The sequence below is a fragment of the Hippocampus bargibanti genome, linkage group LG07 (genome assembly GCF_051943395.1).
Source record: "Hippocampus bargibanti isolate YZ-2025 linkage group LG07, ASM5194339v1, whole genome shotgun sequence".
Taxonomy (NCBI): Eukaryota; Metazoa; Chordata; class Actinopteri; order Syngnathiformes; family Syngnathidae; genus Hippocampus; species Hippocampus bargibanti.
Genome location: NC_142740.1, coordinates 24,433,813 through 24,449,560, shown reverse-complemented (window position 1 = coordinate 24,449,560; position 15,748 = coordinate 24,433,813). Strand labels below are relative to the sequence as shown.

The following is a 15,748-nucleotide window of genomic DNA, read 5'->3' as shown; positions in this document are numbered from 1 at the left end:
CAATGGCGATTAAATGAAGCCTTGCTCTTAATGGCGAGATTATTGAGAGTTTTAAAAGGCGCTTATAAATTAAATGTATTATTTTATTTTTATTATTATTATGGACCACTCCTGCACGACTGAGAGCTTACACAGACGTACGTGGTGGTCAGTGCACATCATGCTGTGCAACGTCGAAATATGCCGTTATCTCCCCTGCACGGCTGAAATGCTTCTGTCTAATTCCTTCAGTTTAATTAAGGAATGTTTACGTGATTTTTAGTGTCTTATGATGAACCAAAAAAGAAATCAGTTTATATGAATCGGCCATCTATTGTTTACATGCTCTTCGAACGCTGTGAATTTGGATCTGGGGCATTGCGAGTGCAGTTATTCCGATTTCCCACTTAGATTAAAGGCATCATAAATGCATACTATGGGGCGGTTTTGGTGTGACCACACCCAGTTATGACGCATATGACGTATTTTTCCCATCATGCTCCTGGATGGCTTGTAAGTCGCCAAGTCTGCCGCCTCCGCTTCCGTGGCGCAGCAATCACGCCACCGCTGACGCGTCACTTGACTCCGCAGTGAAAGATGGCTGCGATGGAGCGGGCTCAGGTTAGGGAAGGGTTTCGGATAGTTGTTCTTTGCCTGTGCTGGTACACGGTCAGCTCAGGTGGGAACATCATCAACAAGATAATCCTCAATGGATTCCCGTACCCGGTCACGGTGTCTCTCTTTCATATTTTTTCTATTGTCACCTTCCTCCCGCCGTTGTTGCGGGCATGGGGAGTCCCCAAAACAGAACTACCCAAGCGATACTACTGGTGGACCATTCTGCCTTTAGCTTTCGGAAAATACTTCGCGTCCGTTTCAGCCCACTTCAGCATATGGAAGGTTCCCATTTCATATGCGCACACTGGTAAGTACACATTTCGGAAAGTACTTGTGTACGTCTAGTTATTGCTATGCTTGAAGAGCATCAGCTGGTGTTAGCTCCTTTGGCTAACATTGGACTTTGTTAAACTTAAGTGTCGACCTGTTTGTGGTCGAGAGTCTTGGGTACCTTTGTTTGTGCTAGTTTGCGTGTGACAACCACGTAGTCTTAAAAAATTGGAATTAGCTACATTTTTTCCCCCAGCAACCCGAGTGCAAGTTAGCTAATAAACGCAATAATCATTAAGCTGAAAGTAGACAAAGACTATGTTTCTTAAGACAAGCAAATGATTTTCTTTGGAAAAATAAGAAAACAAAGACAACCCAAAAACATCACAACATCGGCTGTGTCGATGTTGTGATTTAATGATGCACGACCATTGCTAATTTCCCCATTGTGGCACAATTAAAGGACAACCGACACCATATTTTTTTTTTGTTTCCTAACTGACGTCAGAAAAACGTTTTATAGTATCTAAAATACCGCAAACGCGCAGGCTGACATTTTTAGTCAAATGTAAAACACCAATAAAAATGACTTAAAGTAGTCCCAAAACTACTTCAAAATTATCTCGGAGATGCCGAGTTTCAGAAGGTCCCGCCCCCTTGGTCGTGACGTCACACCAGGATGTCTTTCCTTTCTCTAGAATCAATACAATGGCTTCAGATTCGGAGAATATCCTTTCTTGTTACTCATCCAGTTATGACTATGATTCCAATAGTTCTGAAGAGGAAAGCATAAATGTTTGCAATCGATTAAAGAAGTTCTTCCGGGTCATTTTGAGGCATCAGGACTGATGTGTAGCGTCCCAGAAAATGGCGCCCAAGCTCCGTTGGAAATGGACTGATTTGTCTGCTGGGAATTTGTGTCAGCGAATATCAAATAGTTATCTTGGTCGAACACACAACGATTCACCATCGAGTTATGTGTTCCTTTTTTGTGTTCCTTTTCCAATTTATGTGTTCCTTCTAATTTCGCCATCAACACGGATCAACACTAAGTTTTCAGACCAAACAAAGTACCCAAAATGCATTGTGTGTCGCTTTCTCGGTCAGGGGCGTTCCAGACGTGACGTCACGTCATGCATCGTCACCAACTCAAAAACAAGACTTCCTGAATTCAGCGCTAGTCTTAAAACGTAAAATATAGCTATATGCTGTGGAATCTTTGTAAAATACGCTCAGTAGAAGTCATTTGAAGTGATTTTACAAATTATGGACACAAGTTGTCCGGAGGCGTCGGTTGTCCTTTAAAGGTTTTCTGATTCTGATCACAGAGGATGGCTGTAATACTATCACAGAACAGTACTTGACTCAGAAGAATGTATTTGAGTTTGGCACGTTTATTTGTCATAGCTTAATCATTTGTGTGTGTGTGTGTGTGTGTGTGTGTGTGTGTGTGTGTGTGTGTGTGTGTGTGTGTGTGTGTGTGTGTGTGTGTGTGTGTGTGTGTGTGTGTGTGTGTGTGTGTGTGTGTGTGTGTGTGTGTGTGTGTGTGTGTGTGTGCGCGCGCGTGTGTGTGTGTGTGTGTGTGTGTGTGTGTGTGTGTGTGTGTGTGTGTGTGTGTGTGTGTGTGTGTGTGTGTGTGTGTGTGTGTGTGTGGGTGCGTGCGTGCGTGTCTATGTATGTATCATACATGTTAAGTTTCTGTGGTGCGTGCTAAAATAATGTAAGCATTACAGAAGTGTAAATTAGAAGTAAATAAAACATAAAAAGGCTTTCATTATTGATTTATACTTTCATTTACTATAAAAATGTATTTTGTTTTTTACATTTTCTTTTGTTTTACGTTACAAATTATTGTGAGTATTGTGGTCAAAATCCAGTCTCCCGACCAAATCGTGAGACTTAACATGTATGATTGGATTGGATTTACCTCTATTAGTCTTGCAGTGGAGAAATGTAAATTTCACAGCAGCAAAGTTATGAAAGGAAAGAAAGAAGTAGAAAAGCAACATATAGGAGCTGCTGGAAAGGCAGCCACTCTCGCGGCACCATCTTGAACTCAAAAGAACAAATAAACTAAATAACAAATACTATGACAACACAAAGACACAGACAGTTATTCATTGTTGAGCACTTTCTGTACCCTCTTTGTTACATGAAGTTCTAGATGAAAGAGGAGAGGATCAAAGCGTCCTTTTCACCAGTGGATCAGGGATGTCATGGTGGAATGCAGACGTCTGCTACTGGCTAAATGTTGAAAGCGTACAAGAAGCTGTAGAATCCATTGAAGCAAAGAGACTTTCTCACATCTCCTGCCTCATGTAAATCCGCTTCAATTCCAAGCCGCGACAGTTCCACATACGCATTTGCGCTCTGCGCTTGCGCTTCTAAAACACTTCGGTTGTCCTCCAACTGTGTTTTAATCTCCTGAGATCACTACAGTGTCTATTTAAAAAAAATAAATAAATACATTGCTGTTTATATTGTGAAGGATTGTCTCTAGGTGATTTTGACAACCCCCTAATTACATTTTCCTATTTTTTTGTCTGTTGCAGTCAAAGCCACAATGCCAATATGGGTTGTGCTCTTATCAAGACTCATCATGAGAGAGAAGCAAACCACCAGGGTAAGTAGCCATAGTGCAATCAGCAACCTTCTCTAATCTAACCCTGCGCTGCTCATTTCACATCGCAGTCATGCCACATTAGCTTGTCAGGGTTGGGGATTGAAGGTCAGGTGTGGAGTTTTTTTGTTTATGAGCACCCCTTTTGATCATTACAACTACAATGATACCTCAGCTTACAAACTGAATTGGAAGTGTGTGTAAGGCAAAAAGTTCATCTTCCAAACATTTATTTCCCATAAGAAACCATTTAAATGAGAATTATCCGTTCCCAGGTCCCCATAAAACATACTTTTCGACGAAATAAGCCTTAAAACTACACAAAATATACCTTTATGTATAATAAATGTGATATTATATTGTAATTAAAGAAATAAAGCGTACTGCATAATAAAGTCATTTTATTTACCTTTGTGATGGTAGTTGTCAATGGATGACGAACTTTTAGGTTGCCTCTTGATGATATCGGAGTGAAGTTGCCGTGCTTTCGCTGCGATAATACCCTCACTGTCACCTGCTAGCTGCTTTCCTTCTTCTTTTCCTTTCGGCATGTCCCTTCCAGGGGTCGCCACAGCGAATAGGTCTCCTCCATCTTCAGAGGTTTGATTCGCATGTTTTAGTGTAATGGTACTGGAACGCTACGTCACACAAACGCACACCTCGTTCGTGTGATCTCCTTCTTCTGCTCGACTGTAATTTTCTTTTGCGTCCTCTTCGGCTTAACACTAGCCTGCGGTGGGGTCTTCGGTCCCATAATAACAAAAGTAGGATAACAAACCACGTCCACACTCAAAGAAAGGGGGTGACGAAAACTAGTCCGTCAGCCACCGTGGCACTGTTCGACCGTGTGGTTTGGTGTACATCCGCCGAAAAGTACTCTGGCAGACTCTGTGGCGCCGTGTGGTTTGGTTTGTCCGCCGAAAACCAGCCAAGACTATATGCTTGCGAATTTAATGTTCGTGAGGTGAAAAGTTCGTGAGCTAAAGCGTTCGTAAGTTGAGGTATCACCGTACTGGGGTGAATGCGCATATACCAAATTCCTTTTATCCTGATCGTTGTCTGTGCTTCAAACCTAGGAAGCATGATTTCACATCTAACAAATTACCATGCGATGTGTTTCTAGAAACAAAATTACTTTTTTACATAATTAACATGTCCTCAGGGAAATGTCAGATGTTTTTTTAATATTGATGCGGTTTACGGTTGATTATGTGAAATAACTGCTTCTATCCCTTTCCTTCACACTGTCTATCCAAATACCGACTAAATATTTTGGAACAAGGGTGGATGAATGTACTTGATTGTTGCACCTTACATCCGCATGTCATGTTTACTTTGGAGACTAGAGTTTACACAGACTGGAAATGTAGCTGAATGTGACATCTTAAGCGGTACGTCTGTGTAAGCTCTCAGTCGTACAGGAGTGGTCCATCGATGAGAAGGTTTCTTCAGCCGTCATCTGTACAAATTTGAAGGTTTCGGACGTTTCGCCTCCTATCCTATTTTAGTCAGGAGGCGAAACATCCGAAACCTTCAAATTTGTACAGATGACGGCTAAAGAAACCTTCTCATTGATCTTAAGCAGTATTCACATGAAACACATTGGTGCTGCAACAATGTATTTTGTTGCGATTGCACGGCTGTTTCTGTGGACGTGCAATGTGATGGTAATAATACAGAAATAAAACATGCGCTTTCGTAAAGTGTGCTTTCTTTTCCACGCCTTGTTTGTGACATATTGAAAAACAATGGTTTATACTTCATGCTTTATAAGCCCTGGTGCTACATTGGAGTAAAAGTTGCCGTGTGATCACCCTTTTAGTCCACAGATCCTTTTTACAAGCAATAGTTGCAGTAAATGAAATGTCTGTGTAAGCTCTCAGTCGTACAGGAGTGATCCATCGACGTTTCGCTTCTTATCCAAGAAACTTCGTCAGCAAACTAAAGTCTTACTGGTAGTTTAGGCCCTATATATATATATATATATATATATATATATATATATATATATATATATATATATATATATATACAGTAAAGTCTCGTTATATCGATATTCTCGGGAGTCCGAAAAAATATCGATATAACCGGGACTATCGATATATCCGACCCTGCGCGCATGTAATTTTCTCCTTGCGGTCATAGAAATAGTATCGTAATAAGCGGTACTATCGATATAACAAGACTTTACTGTGTGTGTGTGTGTGTGTGTATATATGTATATATATATATATATATATATATATATATATATATATATATATCCCTACTGTCCGGACTCTGCTATGATAGGTCCCTGCTCTCAGGTTGGGGGGAGCAGAGGACGACTCCCTGCAGTTGCTCCACTGATAGTTCCTATCGTTCTGACTAACGACTGGCGTGATTGGCCCACTTCGACCGGTATCACCTCATCAGTATTACTAATCCTATGTTGTCTAAGCAGGCTATTGTATGAACGATCCAAATTGAACCTCACCTTTCATGAAGATTTAGTTGTTTTATGAAAATCGCTTCTTTTACTCCCCTTTCAAACCATCTATGTTCTTTCGCTAAGATTTTAACCTCATTGTCGTCAAATGAGTACAGATGACGGCTGAAGAAACCTTTTCATCAATGACTAGCTACCTAAATCAAGTATTTTATCACTACTATACAGTCCTTATAGTCAGGTTGCTTGTTAAACTGTGTTGTCCTACGTAGAATAGTCATGTAACGCAGAAGTCAAGCCAAAAAAAGTCTTTGCAGTATTGTTAACACATTCACTGCCAGATGATGTGGAAAAATTGGATTGGATTGGATTTACCTTTCTTAGTCTTGCAGTGGACAAATTTACATTTCACCGCACCAAAGTCATGAAAGGAAGATGAAAGGACTGAAAATAGTAGAAAAACAAAATACAGAAGCTGCTGGAAAGGCAGCCACTCTCATGGCGCCAAAATGTGTCCACTCCAGTGCCAAGGCTTTTGTCATTTTCACTCGAATTCCAGGACCCACAGAATATTGAGTTTTAGGTTTGCATAAACATTCAATGCAGCCTTAGAAACATTAGTCTCTTCTTTCATCAGGAAAAATAGTTAATTCCTAAATAGTATGGGTCTGGAGTTATATGAGCCTGAAATGAGGGGGCTGTTCAAAATACAATGCAATATTGGTTTATATAGCGCTTTAACAACAGCTGAAGCTGGAACAAAGCGCTAACATGGAAAAAGGAAATGCTGCCCCCTTGTGCAAACGAAAACAACTTTGCCACAGGCCATGGCCTGCGCTTTATCCCTCATTTCAATCTTGTATAACTCCAGAGCCATATAATTTAGGAAGTAACTTTTTTTTTGATGAAAGAAGAGAGTGTAAGATTTCTTATGCTGCATTGAATATTTATGTGGTCCTAAAATTCGATATCTGTGGGACCTGGAATTCGAGTGACAATGACAAAAGCCTTGGCACTGGAGTGGACACATTTTTGCACATATTCTGCCAGTGAATGAGTTAACATAACCATGGCTTCTTTCTATCATTCTTCCAGCTCGCTTATTTGTTTTCTTGATCAAATAGCTCACCTCTGTTTTGTTGTTTTGCATCTCGTATGATCTGTGTGGGGTCTCCACGGAAGGTGTACGTATCGCTGATCCCTATTATTGGCGGAGTGCTGCTGGCAACAGTGACAGAGTTGTCCTTCGACGTTTCGGGCCTGATCAGCGCTCTGGCTGCCACGCTTTGCTTCTCCCTGCAGAATATCTTCTCCAAAAAGGTATGCACTGAAATTGTTGAATAGTTTATGATCTAACTGTTGCTTTGAAGATAAATGTGTGTTTTCCACTCAAAATTTCCAACAGGCCGCTTGATTTTACGGATTAGAAACAGACATGTGAAGCCTTTTCATTCTCACGGTTACTGCCTCAGACGTAGTTTCGGCTGAGGTTCATACATGTCACTAGACTAGAGACTTGACACACAAACAAAAGTTGTCTCACCTCTTGCCCCCGAAGGAAAGTGTTTTGAATATTTTTCTCTTCCAGGTGTTGCGTGACACCCACATCCACCATCTGCGGCTTCTCAACATTTTGGGCTTCAATGCTGTGATATTCATGCTGCCCACCTGGGTCCTGATTGACCTTTCCATCTTTCTCGTTAACGATGATCTGGTGTGTACTTGCTTCTTTTTCGGATGCTTTTGACTTGATTTTCTGACCCTGAACACCACCTGAATGTCATATGCTGTCTTCACAGTGGGACATGTCAGGATGGACAAGAACCCTCATTCTACTGCTCATCAGCGGTTTCTGCAACTTCGCTCAGAACGTCATTGCCTTCAGCGTGCTCAGTCTGGTCAGCCCGCTCAGCTACGCAGTCGCAAATGCGACCAAGAGGATCATGGTCATTAGCATCTCGCTGTTCATGCTGCGCAACCCTGTCACGCTCACCAATGTGCTGGGCATGATGACAGCCATCGTCGGCGTCTTCCTCTACAACAAGGTGAGTCACCTGACCAATAGCCACATATATTACATTCTTTGTCACCTCCTCAAAAAATATCAATGCGTAGAAAATAATACTGTAACTACATTACACACTACCTGAAGCAAAATAACACGTTACAGAGGCTTAACAAACACAATTCTACAAATAGAATACAATAAATAAAATACAGTTATAAATAGAAATGAGAGAAAGAGCTACACAGAAAATACGATTCTAATGTGACTTGTTCGGTGCATGCATACTCAGGAATGCATCTGGGCCTCGCCCTTGAGCCTTTGACGCATTTTAACAGCCACTGGCGCAACTTTGGAACTCCACTGCAACAGCACTGGCACAGGTCTATTACGATTAGCGCATATTGCGACATGATCTGCGCCACGTATGACATACATCTGTTAAAATAGCTAAAGAAACACATTTAGTTAAACAGCAATTGAAAACTGTTGGTTTTCCTTCATATGTTTTAACTTGTTGTCTGCCATCTTGTCTTACCGATATCTAGCCAGAATCACCCTGTATTTGTTTCGGTGCGTTCCAAAATCGTCACAGAGTATATTTCGGGCATTTTTTTTGGGCAAAGGCTCACTGAATATTCATTTATCCATGGTGCATTGCATTAGTTACATCGCACATGGCGGATGGTTGCAATATGGACATTGGAACATGTGTAAAACTCTAAAAGACATTAAAAAGAGGCAGCAAACAAACATGTTCTTGTTTTTTAAGAAACAATTGAAGAAGTCTGCGGTCGTTGGTGAGAATTCGTTCCAGTCTACTGCTGTTAATCCATAACTGTCAACCTTGGCTAATAACTGCCCTTATAAATGATTACAATTCCTGTATTAAAGTTGTAGTACACCGTACATTATTTAAAATGATAAAAAAAACGCTAACACAAGCGGAAATGCAGTTTACCGCGCATGCGCACATTATGCTTTCATAATCAAAAGTGGCTCTAGATCGTAAAATCCACTTGCAGCAACTTTTATGTCCTTTTTACACGGAACGCAGAACAAAAACTGAGGACCTTTTGTCGATGATCTTATCCATCCACCGTATTCACCTTGGAGACTCTCCCATTCTTTTTGGTGGCGACCCGACCGGTTATTCTCTTCTTACTTGGTAGTTCTCCCATGCTTACTTCTACGTTATAAGTAGTTGATTCCTCGATTGCAACACAAATGCCGGACTTCAAATACGGAAACTGTAATACGAAATCAAACGAAAACAATGTGACGCGCATGCGGCTATCATGCTTCATCGACATGCCGTGCCGGGTATGCAAATTGCCAAACGCACGTTCGCTTTCGTTTGGCAATTTGCATACTCGGCACGGCAGCCAATCAGAACCCCGTTTCGTGCTTCTGACCATACCGTGACTGTAAAGTGTACTTGAAAGTTTTGAAAGGCGCTTAGAAAGAGAGTCCAGATGGCTTGTAGCGGTTTGCTTGTGGCTTTTGCTTTATTGAATAAACGTTTGATTAGAAAAAAATCTTTTTTTTTTTTTAGAAGTTGTCGGCCACTCGGCCCGAGACGTTTAGAAAGTTGTCGGCCCGACGTAAAAGTTGTACGCCCCGGGCCTCCGGGCAGACGTTGCGTCAAACACTGGTTATGGACACGTCATTGTTCCAACTCTGTCCCCAATAGGCCAAGTATGACGCCAACCAGGAGAAGAAACTTCTGCCAAGCAGCAAACAAGATCTGGTGTCCTTTGACAACCCGGCGTTCCAAAAGCATCAGGCCAACGGGTCAGTGCCTTTCTCCCATGGTTCCCTCCAGCAGCAGCAGCACAGTTCGAATAATGTGCTGACCGACCACTTCCAGTACAGTCGCCAAAACTACACGATAAACTCCAACAGCAACCACCAGTATGTGATCTAAAAAAAAGGAAGCTCTTCTTTCTCCTGCAGGCTCTCACAGACAATAGCGGCCAAAAAAATCGTCTCTGGTCCGCTCCACACATGAGACTGCGTTGCACACAGGAAGAGCAAAGACGTCTTTGTCATAGAAAAGGCCAGCAACTTGACCTTTCCCATGACCCCTCCATGTCGAAAACATACTGTGTTTTCATGTCTGCTCTTTTGGCCCTGACTGTTTGAGTGGCTTGGCAATGCAACCACGCTCATATCAGAAATTTGCAGATGAGTACCCCACGCGGCTTTTGAATTGTTCATTCTCCAGAGTGAGCAATGTCATTTCCTACCGGAACCTCACACACACACACAACGTAACTGTCACGTTACTTTTGGTAACAAACCAAACATAATGGGAAGCCTTAAAGGACAACCGACACCACCCGACAAGTTGTGTCCATAATTTGTAAAATGACTTCTACTGAGCGTATTTTACAAAGATTCCACGGCATGTAGCTATATTTTACGTTTTAAGACTCGCGCTGAATATTCAGGAAGTCTTGTTTTCGAGTTGATGACGATGCCTGACGTGACGTCACGTCTGGAAGGCCCCTGACCGACAAAGCGACACACAATGCATTTTGGGTACTTTGTTTGGTCTGAAAACATCGTGTTGATGGCAAAATTAGAAGGAAAATACATAGATAATGCGATGGTGAATCGTGCTTCAAGACTACTATTTGATACTAGCTGACACAAATTCCCAGTAGACAAATCAGCCCATTTCCAACGGAGCTTAGGGGCCATCTTGTGCATTATCTGGGACGCTACATTGGAGTCCTGACGGCTCGAATTGATATGGGAGGACTTCTTTAATCGATTGCAAACATTTATGCTTTCCTCTTCAGAACTATTTGAATCATATTCATAACTGGATGAGAAACAAGAAAGAATCTTCTCTGAATCTCAAGCCATTGTTTTGATTCTAGAGCAAAGCAAGACGTCTTGGCGTGACGTCACGAAGAAGGGGGCGGGACCTTCTGGAACTCGCCATCTCCGAGGTCATTTTGAAGTAGTTTTGGAACACTAAGTCATTTTTATTGGTGTTTTTCATTTGACTAATAATGTCAGCCTGTGTGTTTTGCGTATTTTAGATGCTATAAAACGTTTTTCTGATGTCAGTTAGGAAACAAAAAAATGGTGTCGGTTGTCCTTTAATATTTTCATTTTAGGCATTTCGTTTTCTGGTATCTTGGAAAGAGGAGAAACAAACTGCAAGACAACACTTCATGTTTTGAAACTTTTTTAAAAATAAATAAATGCATAAAGTACCCACACATAAAGTTGAGCCAGCTGCATCAGATACACGAGATATCATGTCCTATCAGAATTAAGTGCGAGACGAATTCTTGTCCCCAGAATGGTCAGTGACCACTCTTTTCTTAGAATACTCCAACTCACGGCATCTGTCATCGTTAGTTAGACATGTTTGGGTATTAAGGGCGCGGCAATTTAGGTGTACAAAACAGCTTCCTTGTAAAATAGCTGCGACATACATATTCTTTAGTTTCCTTCTTTACCTGGGGTCATTGCTGTGTGATATTGAGAAAAAAGGAATAGGTTTATTGGGAATATTCATATTACTCAATATATATTCATCATCAATGCTTCTCGGGTGGGTCTTCTGTCCTATGAGCCAACGTGTCAGCCTCAATCAAAGTTGCTTTGTCATTTTTCTTTAGTTTATTTATTTTTTCTCTTCTCGACAAGCGGTCTCGATCATTTGCACATATTGAAATGACGATGTGTGCAGTCAAAGATGACATATCCTTTAGTGTCCGTCTTTAATAGTCACTGGATAAACCTGGAAGGGAATCAGAGGTTTGCTTCGTGCAATAAACAACTCGACTGCGGTGTCACTCTATCTCGTGAACGAACATTGCATCTTTATTTATTTGGAATCACACTGAGCATTTGGATGCAGCAATATCAAGTGTGCTCCAAGTTTTTCTACTGTATTTTCTTAAGCAAATGTCTCAACGTTTGATGTGATTATATTTCTGTTGCGTTCATATTCATTCTTACCAAATATGATTGGCTGTACTTCCTGTTGTTCTTCTCATCTGATCATCACTTCCCGCCACTGTGTTCGGCTACGGATTCTGCAAAACTTTTTAACTCATTACCTGCCAGACGATGTGCAAAAATGTGTCCGTTCCAGTGCCAGGGTTTTTGTCATTGTCACTAGAAACAGAATATTGAATTTTCGGATGACATAAACATTGAATCCAGCGTTAGAAACCTTCGACTCTCTCCTTCTATCAGAAAACAAAAGTTAATTCCTTAATTATATGGGCCTGGAGTTATATGAGCTTGAAATGAGGGTGGCTGTCCAAAATCCAATGCAATAATAATAATACATTTCATTTATAAGCACCTTTCAAAACTCCCAAGGACACTTTATACATTGGTTTATATAGCGCTTTAACAACAGCTAAAGCTGTCACAAATAGTTAACATGGGAAATGCTGCCCCCTTGTGGAAGGGAAAAACATTGCCAGAGGCCGTGGTCAGCACATTAACAGCACCCAAGCATGAATAAACACAACCCGAAGAAATTCGCGACTGGCGCTCTACGTCATATTTTCAATTCCCAAATAAATTTGTGAATGGCAGTGAATGAGTTAACGTCCACTCCAGATATCCGAATGTCTCCTTTTGAAGTTTTTTCCTGGTTGCTCTCCTAAGTCTTTGGGTCGGTTTTTTTTTTTTTTTTTTTGTGATTTGAAATGTCATGCATCCTTTGCATGACTAATTTGACTCATGCGAAGCGGGAAGATAAACATGCTGATTTAAAAGCAGCTTTGGAAGTGACAAACGTCGCAAGGAGAAAAAAAGTTAATGGAACTTTGCATTTATTTTACATTGGTGTTTATGCGGAAATGAAAATGATCAGAATTTTTTTGTCTTGGCTCTCAGATCCTGCAGGTGCAGTGTCTGGTTTATGTTTGCATTAAACCTTATGTAATCATGAGAAGAACCACAGCCAATCATGAAATTGATGAGAAAAAATGCCACATATTGATTGACAACCGTGAAGTTGTTCAAGTGGGGCATTAATTCTGCCCCCCTACAGTGTCTTGTGCATGATGAATATGTGTGTAAATGGGACACCAAAATTACTGAAAGCAAAGCCAACAAAGTGATGGCACAATATGTATGTTATAATGTAGAATTTTCTGAATAGAAAATGCTGGATTGAATCCCTGTGTGCACAATTCTCACGGGCTACCAAATCAAAGTCTTTTTTTTTTCCCCATAAATACAGTGATACCTCGGTTTACGAACCCTTTGGCTTACGAACTTTTCGGTTTACGAACGGTACATTTATGAAATTTTTACCTGGGCATATGAACTATTTTTCGGGATACACACGGAGCTGCCACAATGAGTGATGTGTCGTTCACGAACGAGCCCGTTCTCCTAACAAGAAAATGGTGGCCGACTGTTTTGTCCTCTATTCCATGCCCCCAGTCTTCGGTTAAAGCCACGTGATTGGTCGAGAACGCAGCAGTGAGGGAGGGGGGTTAAACATTAAAGAGACAGGCAGACGACAGAGAGATATTGAGAAAACACACGAAAGGGAGACGATAGAACTTGAAATGGTGAGAAAATGGATAGAAAACAGTGAAATTTAGACTTGTTTCAACTTTGATAGTTCAAAAGCAGAGTGTCGACTGGAAGGTTAACATATCCCATCAATCAGGCTCCACAAATAACCCCCAAAAGCCATCTGTACACTTGATGCAAAAAGCTATCAACCCAGCTAAACAGAACACAACTGATGAGGGAAAAGGTAAAATTATCGCAGAGAAAGCACCTCCAAGGGATCATTCCTCAAGATGGTGAAAGAAGGCTGCGTTCCTCATCAAGTGTTTAATGCTGATGAAACCGGCCACTCCAGTCCATCAAGCCATCAATGACCATCACAAAGGTAAATAAAATGACTTTATTATAAAGTACAGTTTATTTCTTTAATAATAATACCATAGCACATTCATTACACATATAATACGGTATATTTTGTGTAGTGTTAAGGCTTAGAAAATTAGAAAGTAGAAAATCATGTTTTATAGGGACCTGGGAACGGATTATTCTAATTTTAATGGTTTCCTATGGGAAGCTAATTTTTGGTATACACACTTTTCGCCTTACACACTGTCTGGGAACCAATTGAGTTTGTAAGCCAAGGTATCACTGTAGTACTACTCATATTGTGTTCTTTGATCATGTTGCGAAAAAACAAAGGCCACAGATATTTTGCAGTTTTGAGTAGCATTGTCATAATGAAGTTTGAGTCTCGTGGATGCTATTTGAATATCAGCTCATTTTCACAGAACCGAAATTGCTCACCGAGATGTACAGTCCGTGTTAATAACGAGGCGGTTTGTTTGTAAACTTGTATGATGAAATTTTTTGTCAGTTTTTACTCGCTCATGTTTAGAGATTTTTATTTATGGTTGTTAAGGTACAAAAAAAATGTTTAAAAGCAATGCAGCTATAAGCGGTTGTTTCTGCTTCTGATCAAAAATTACTATTTTTAAATGTTAAACTAAATAAATATTTGAAGTCGACAATGTTTTTGTTTTCACACGGAGCTGCCACAATGAGTGATGCAAATACAGTAAAGTCTCATATCGATATCGGTTATATCGATAGTACTGCTTATTACGATACTATTTCTATGAACGCAAGGAGAAAATTTACATGCCGCAGGATCGCATATATCGATAGTCCGGTTATATCGATATTTTTCCCGACTCCCGAGAATATCGATATAACGAGACTTTACTATTTCAAAATCAGGCACGCACAAATGACTTTAGTCTTGACGTAGCATTGAACGTCAGTCGGTTTTGTTCATATGAGAAACTACTCGTGCCTTCCTCACCATACCTCATCTTGAATTGCAACAATACTGTGTAAGAAAACATTGCAGTGCACATCTGGTTCACTCAGCCCACTTTAAAACATTTTACAATGGTTTCAAACATTTTACAATGGTTTAAAACACAATCAAAAGAATGGTCTTTACCCAAACCAAGCTAGACAGCATCATTGCTTATAAATAGGCAAGATAAATAAATGACAATCTGTACACATTATTTACATTAATAAGCATCTGATCTTATTTAAGAATGTCCATGGATTTCCCTTGAGCCACCAAACTCCCGCTCGGTTTAATTTCCTGATCTGGAGAGCGTGTCCAAAGCTGGAGCGACACTGGCATTTTGGAATTTAACCTTATACAAATGTGGTTTAAAGGACAACCGACGCCCCGGACAAGTTGTTGTCCATAATTTGTAAAATCACTTCAAATGACTTCTACTGAGCGTATTTTACAAATATTTTATCACATATAGCTATATTTTACGTTTTAAGACTCGCGCTGAATATTCAGGAAGTCTTGTTTTCAAATTGATAACGATGCCTGACGTGACGTCACGTCAGGAACGCCCCTGACCGAGAAAGCGATACACAATACATTTTGGGTACTTTGTTTGGTCTGAAAACTTCGTGTTGATCCGTGTTGATGGCAAAATTAGAAGGAAAAACACATAAATAACGTGATGGTGAATCGTTGTGTGTTGCACCAAGACTACTATTTCATACGAGTTGACACAAATTCCCAGCAGACAACTCAGCCCATTTCCAATGGAGCTTGGGCGCCATCTTGTGGATTTTCTGGGCGCTTCATTGGAGTCCAGACGCCTCAAAATGATCCATAAGGACTTCTTTAATCGATTTCAAACATTTATGCTTTCCTCTTCAGAACTATTTGAATCATATTCATAACTGGATGAGTAACAAGAAAGCATCTTCTCCCAATCTGAAGCCATTGTTTTGATTCTAGAGAGCAACGCTGTGG

General features: G+C 40.6%; 1 protein-coding gene across 2 annotated transcripts; it reads left to right on the top strand.

Moving 5' to 3' along the window:
• The first annotated feature begins 498 nt into the window (after window positions 1–498).
• slc35e1 (solute carrier family 35 member E1) lies at window positions 499–15,729 on the top strand. 2 transcript variants are annotated; one of them, XM_089000403.1, is made up of 7 exons: window positions 499–904; window positions 3,420–3,490; window positions 7,098–7,235; window positions 7,504–7,629; window positions 7,715–7,960; window positions 9,614–9,714; window positions 10,809–15,729. In XM_089000403.1, exons 1-7 carry the CDS (start codon window positions 577–579, stop codon window positions 10,831–10,833), a joined length of 1,035 nt encoding a protein of 344 aa, XP_088856529.1. In that variant the 5' UTR covers window positions 499–576; the 3' UTR covers window positions 10,834–15,729. The 2 variants fall into 2 exon arrangements, with proteins under 2 accessions (XP_088856529.1, XP_088856528.1); XM_089000402.1 differs by having other exon boundaries at window positions 9,614–15,729.
• The last annotated feature ends 19 nt before the right edge of the window (window positions 15,730–15,748 follow it).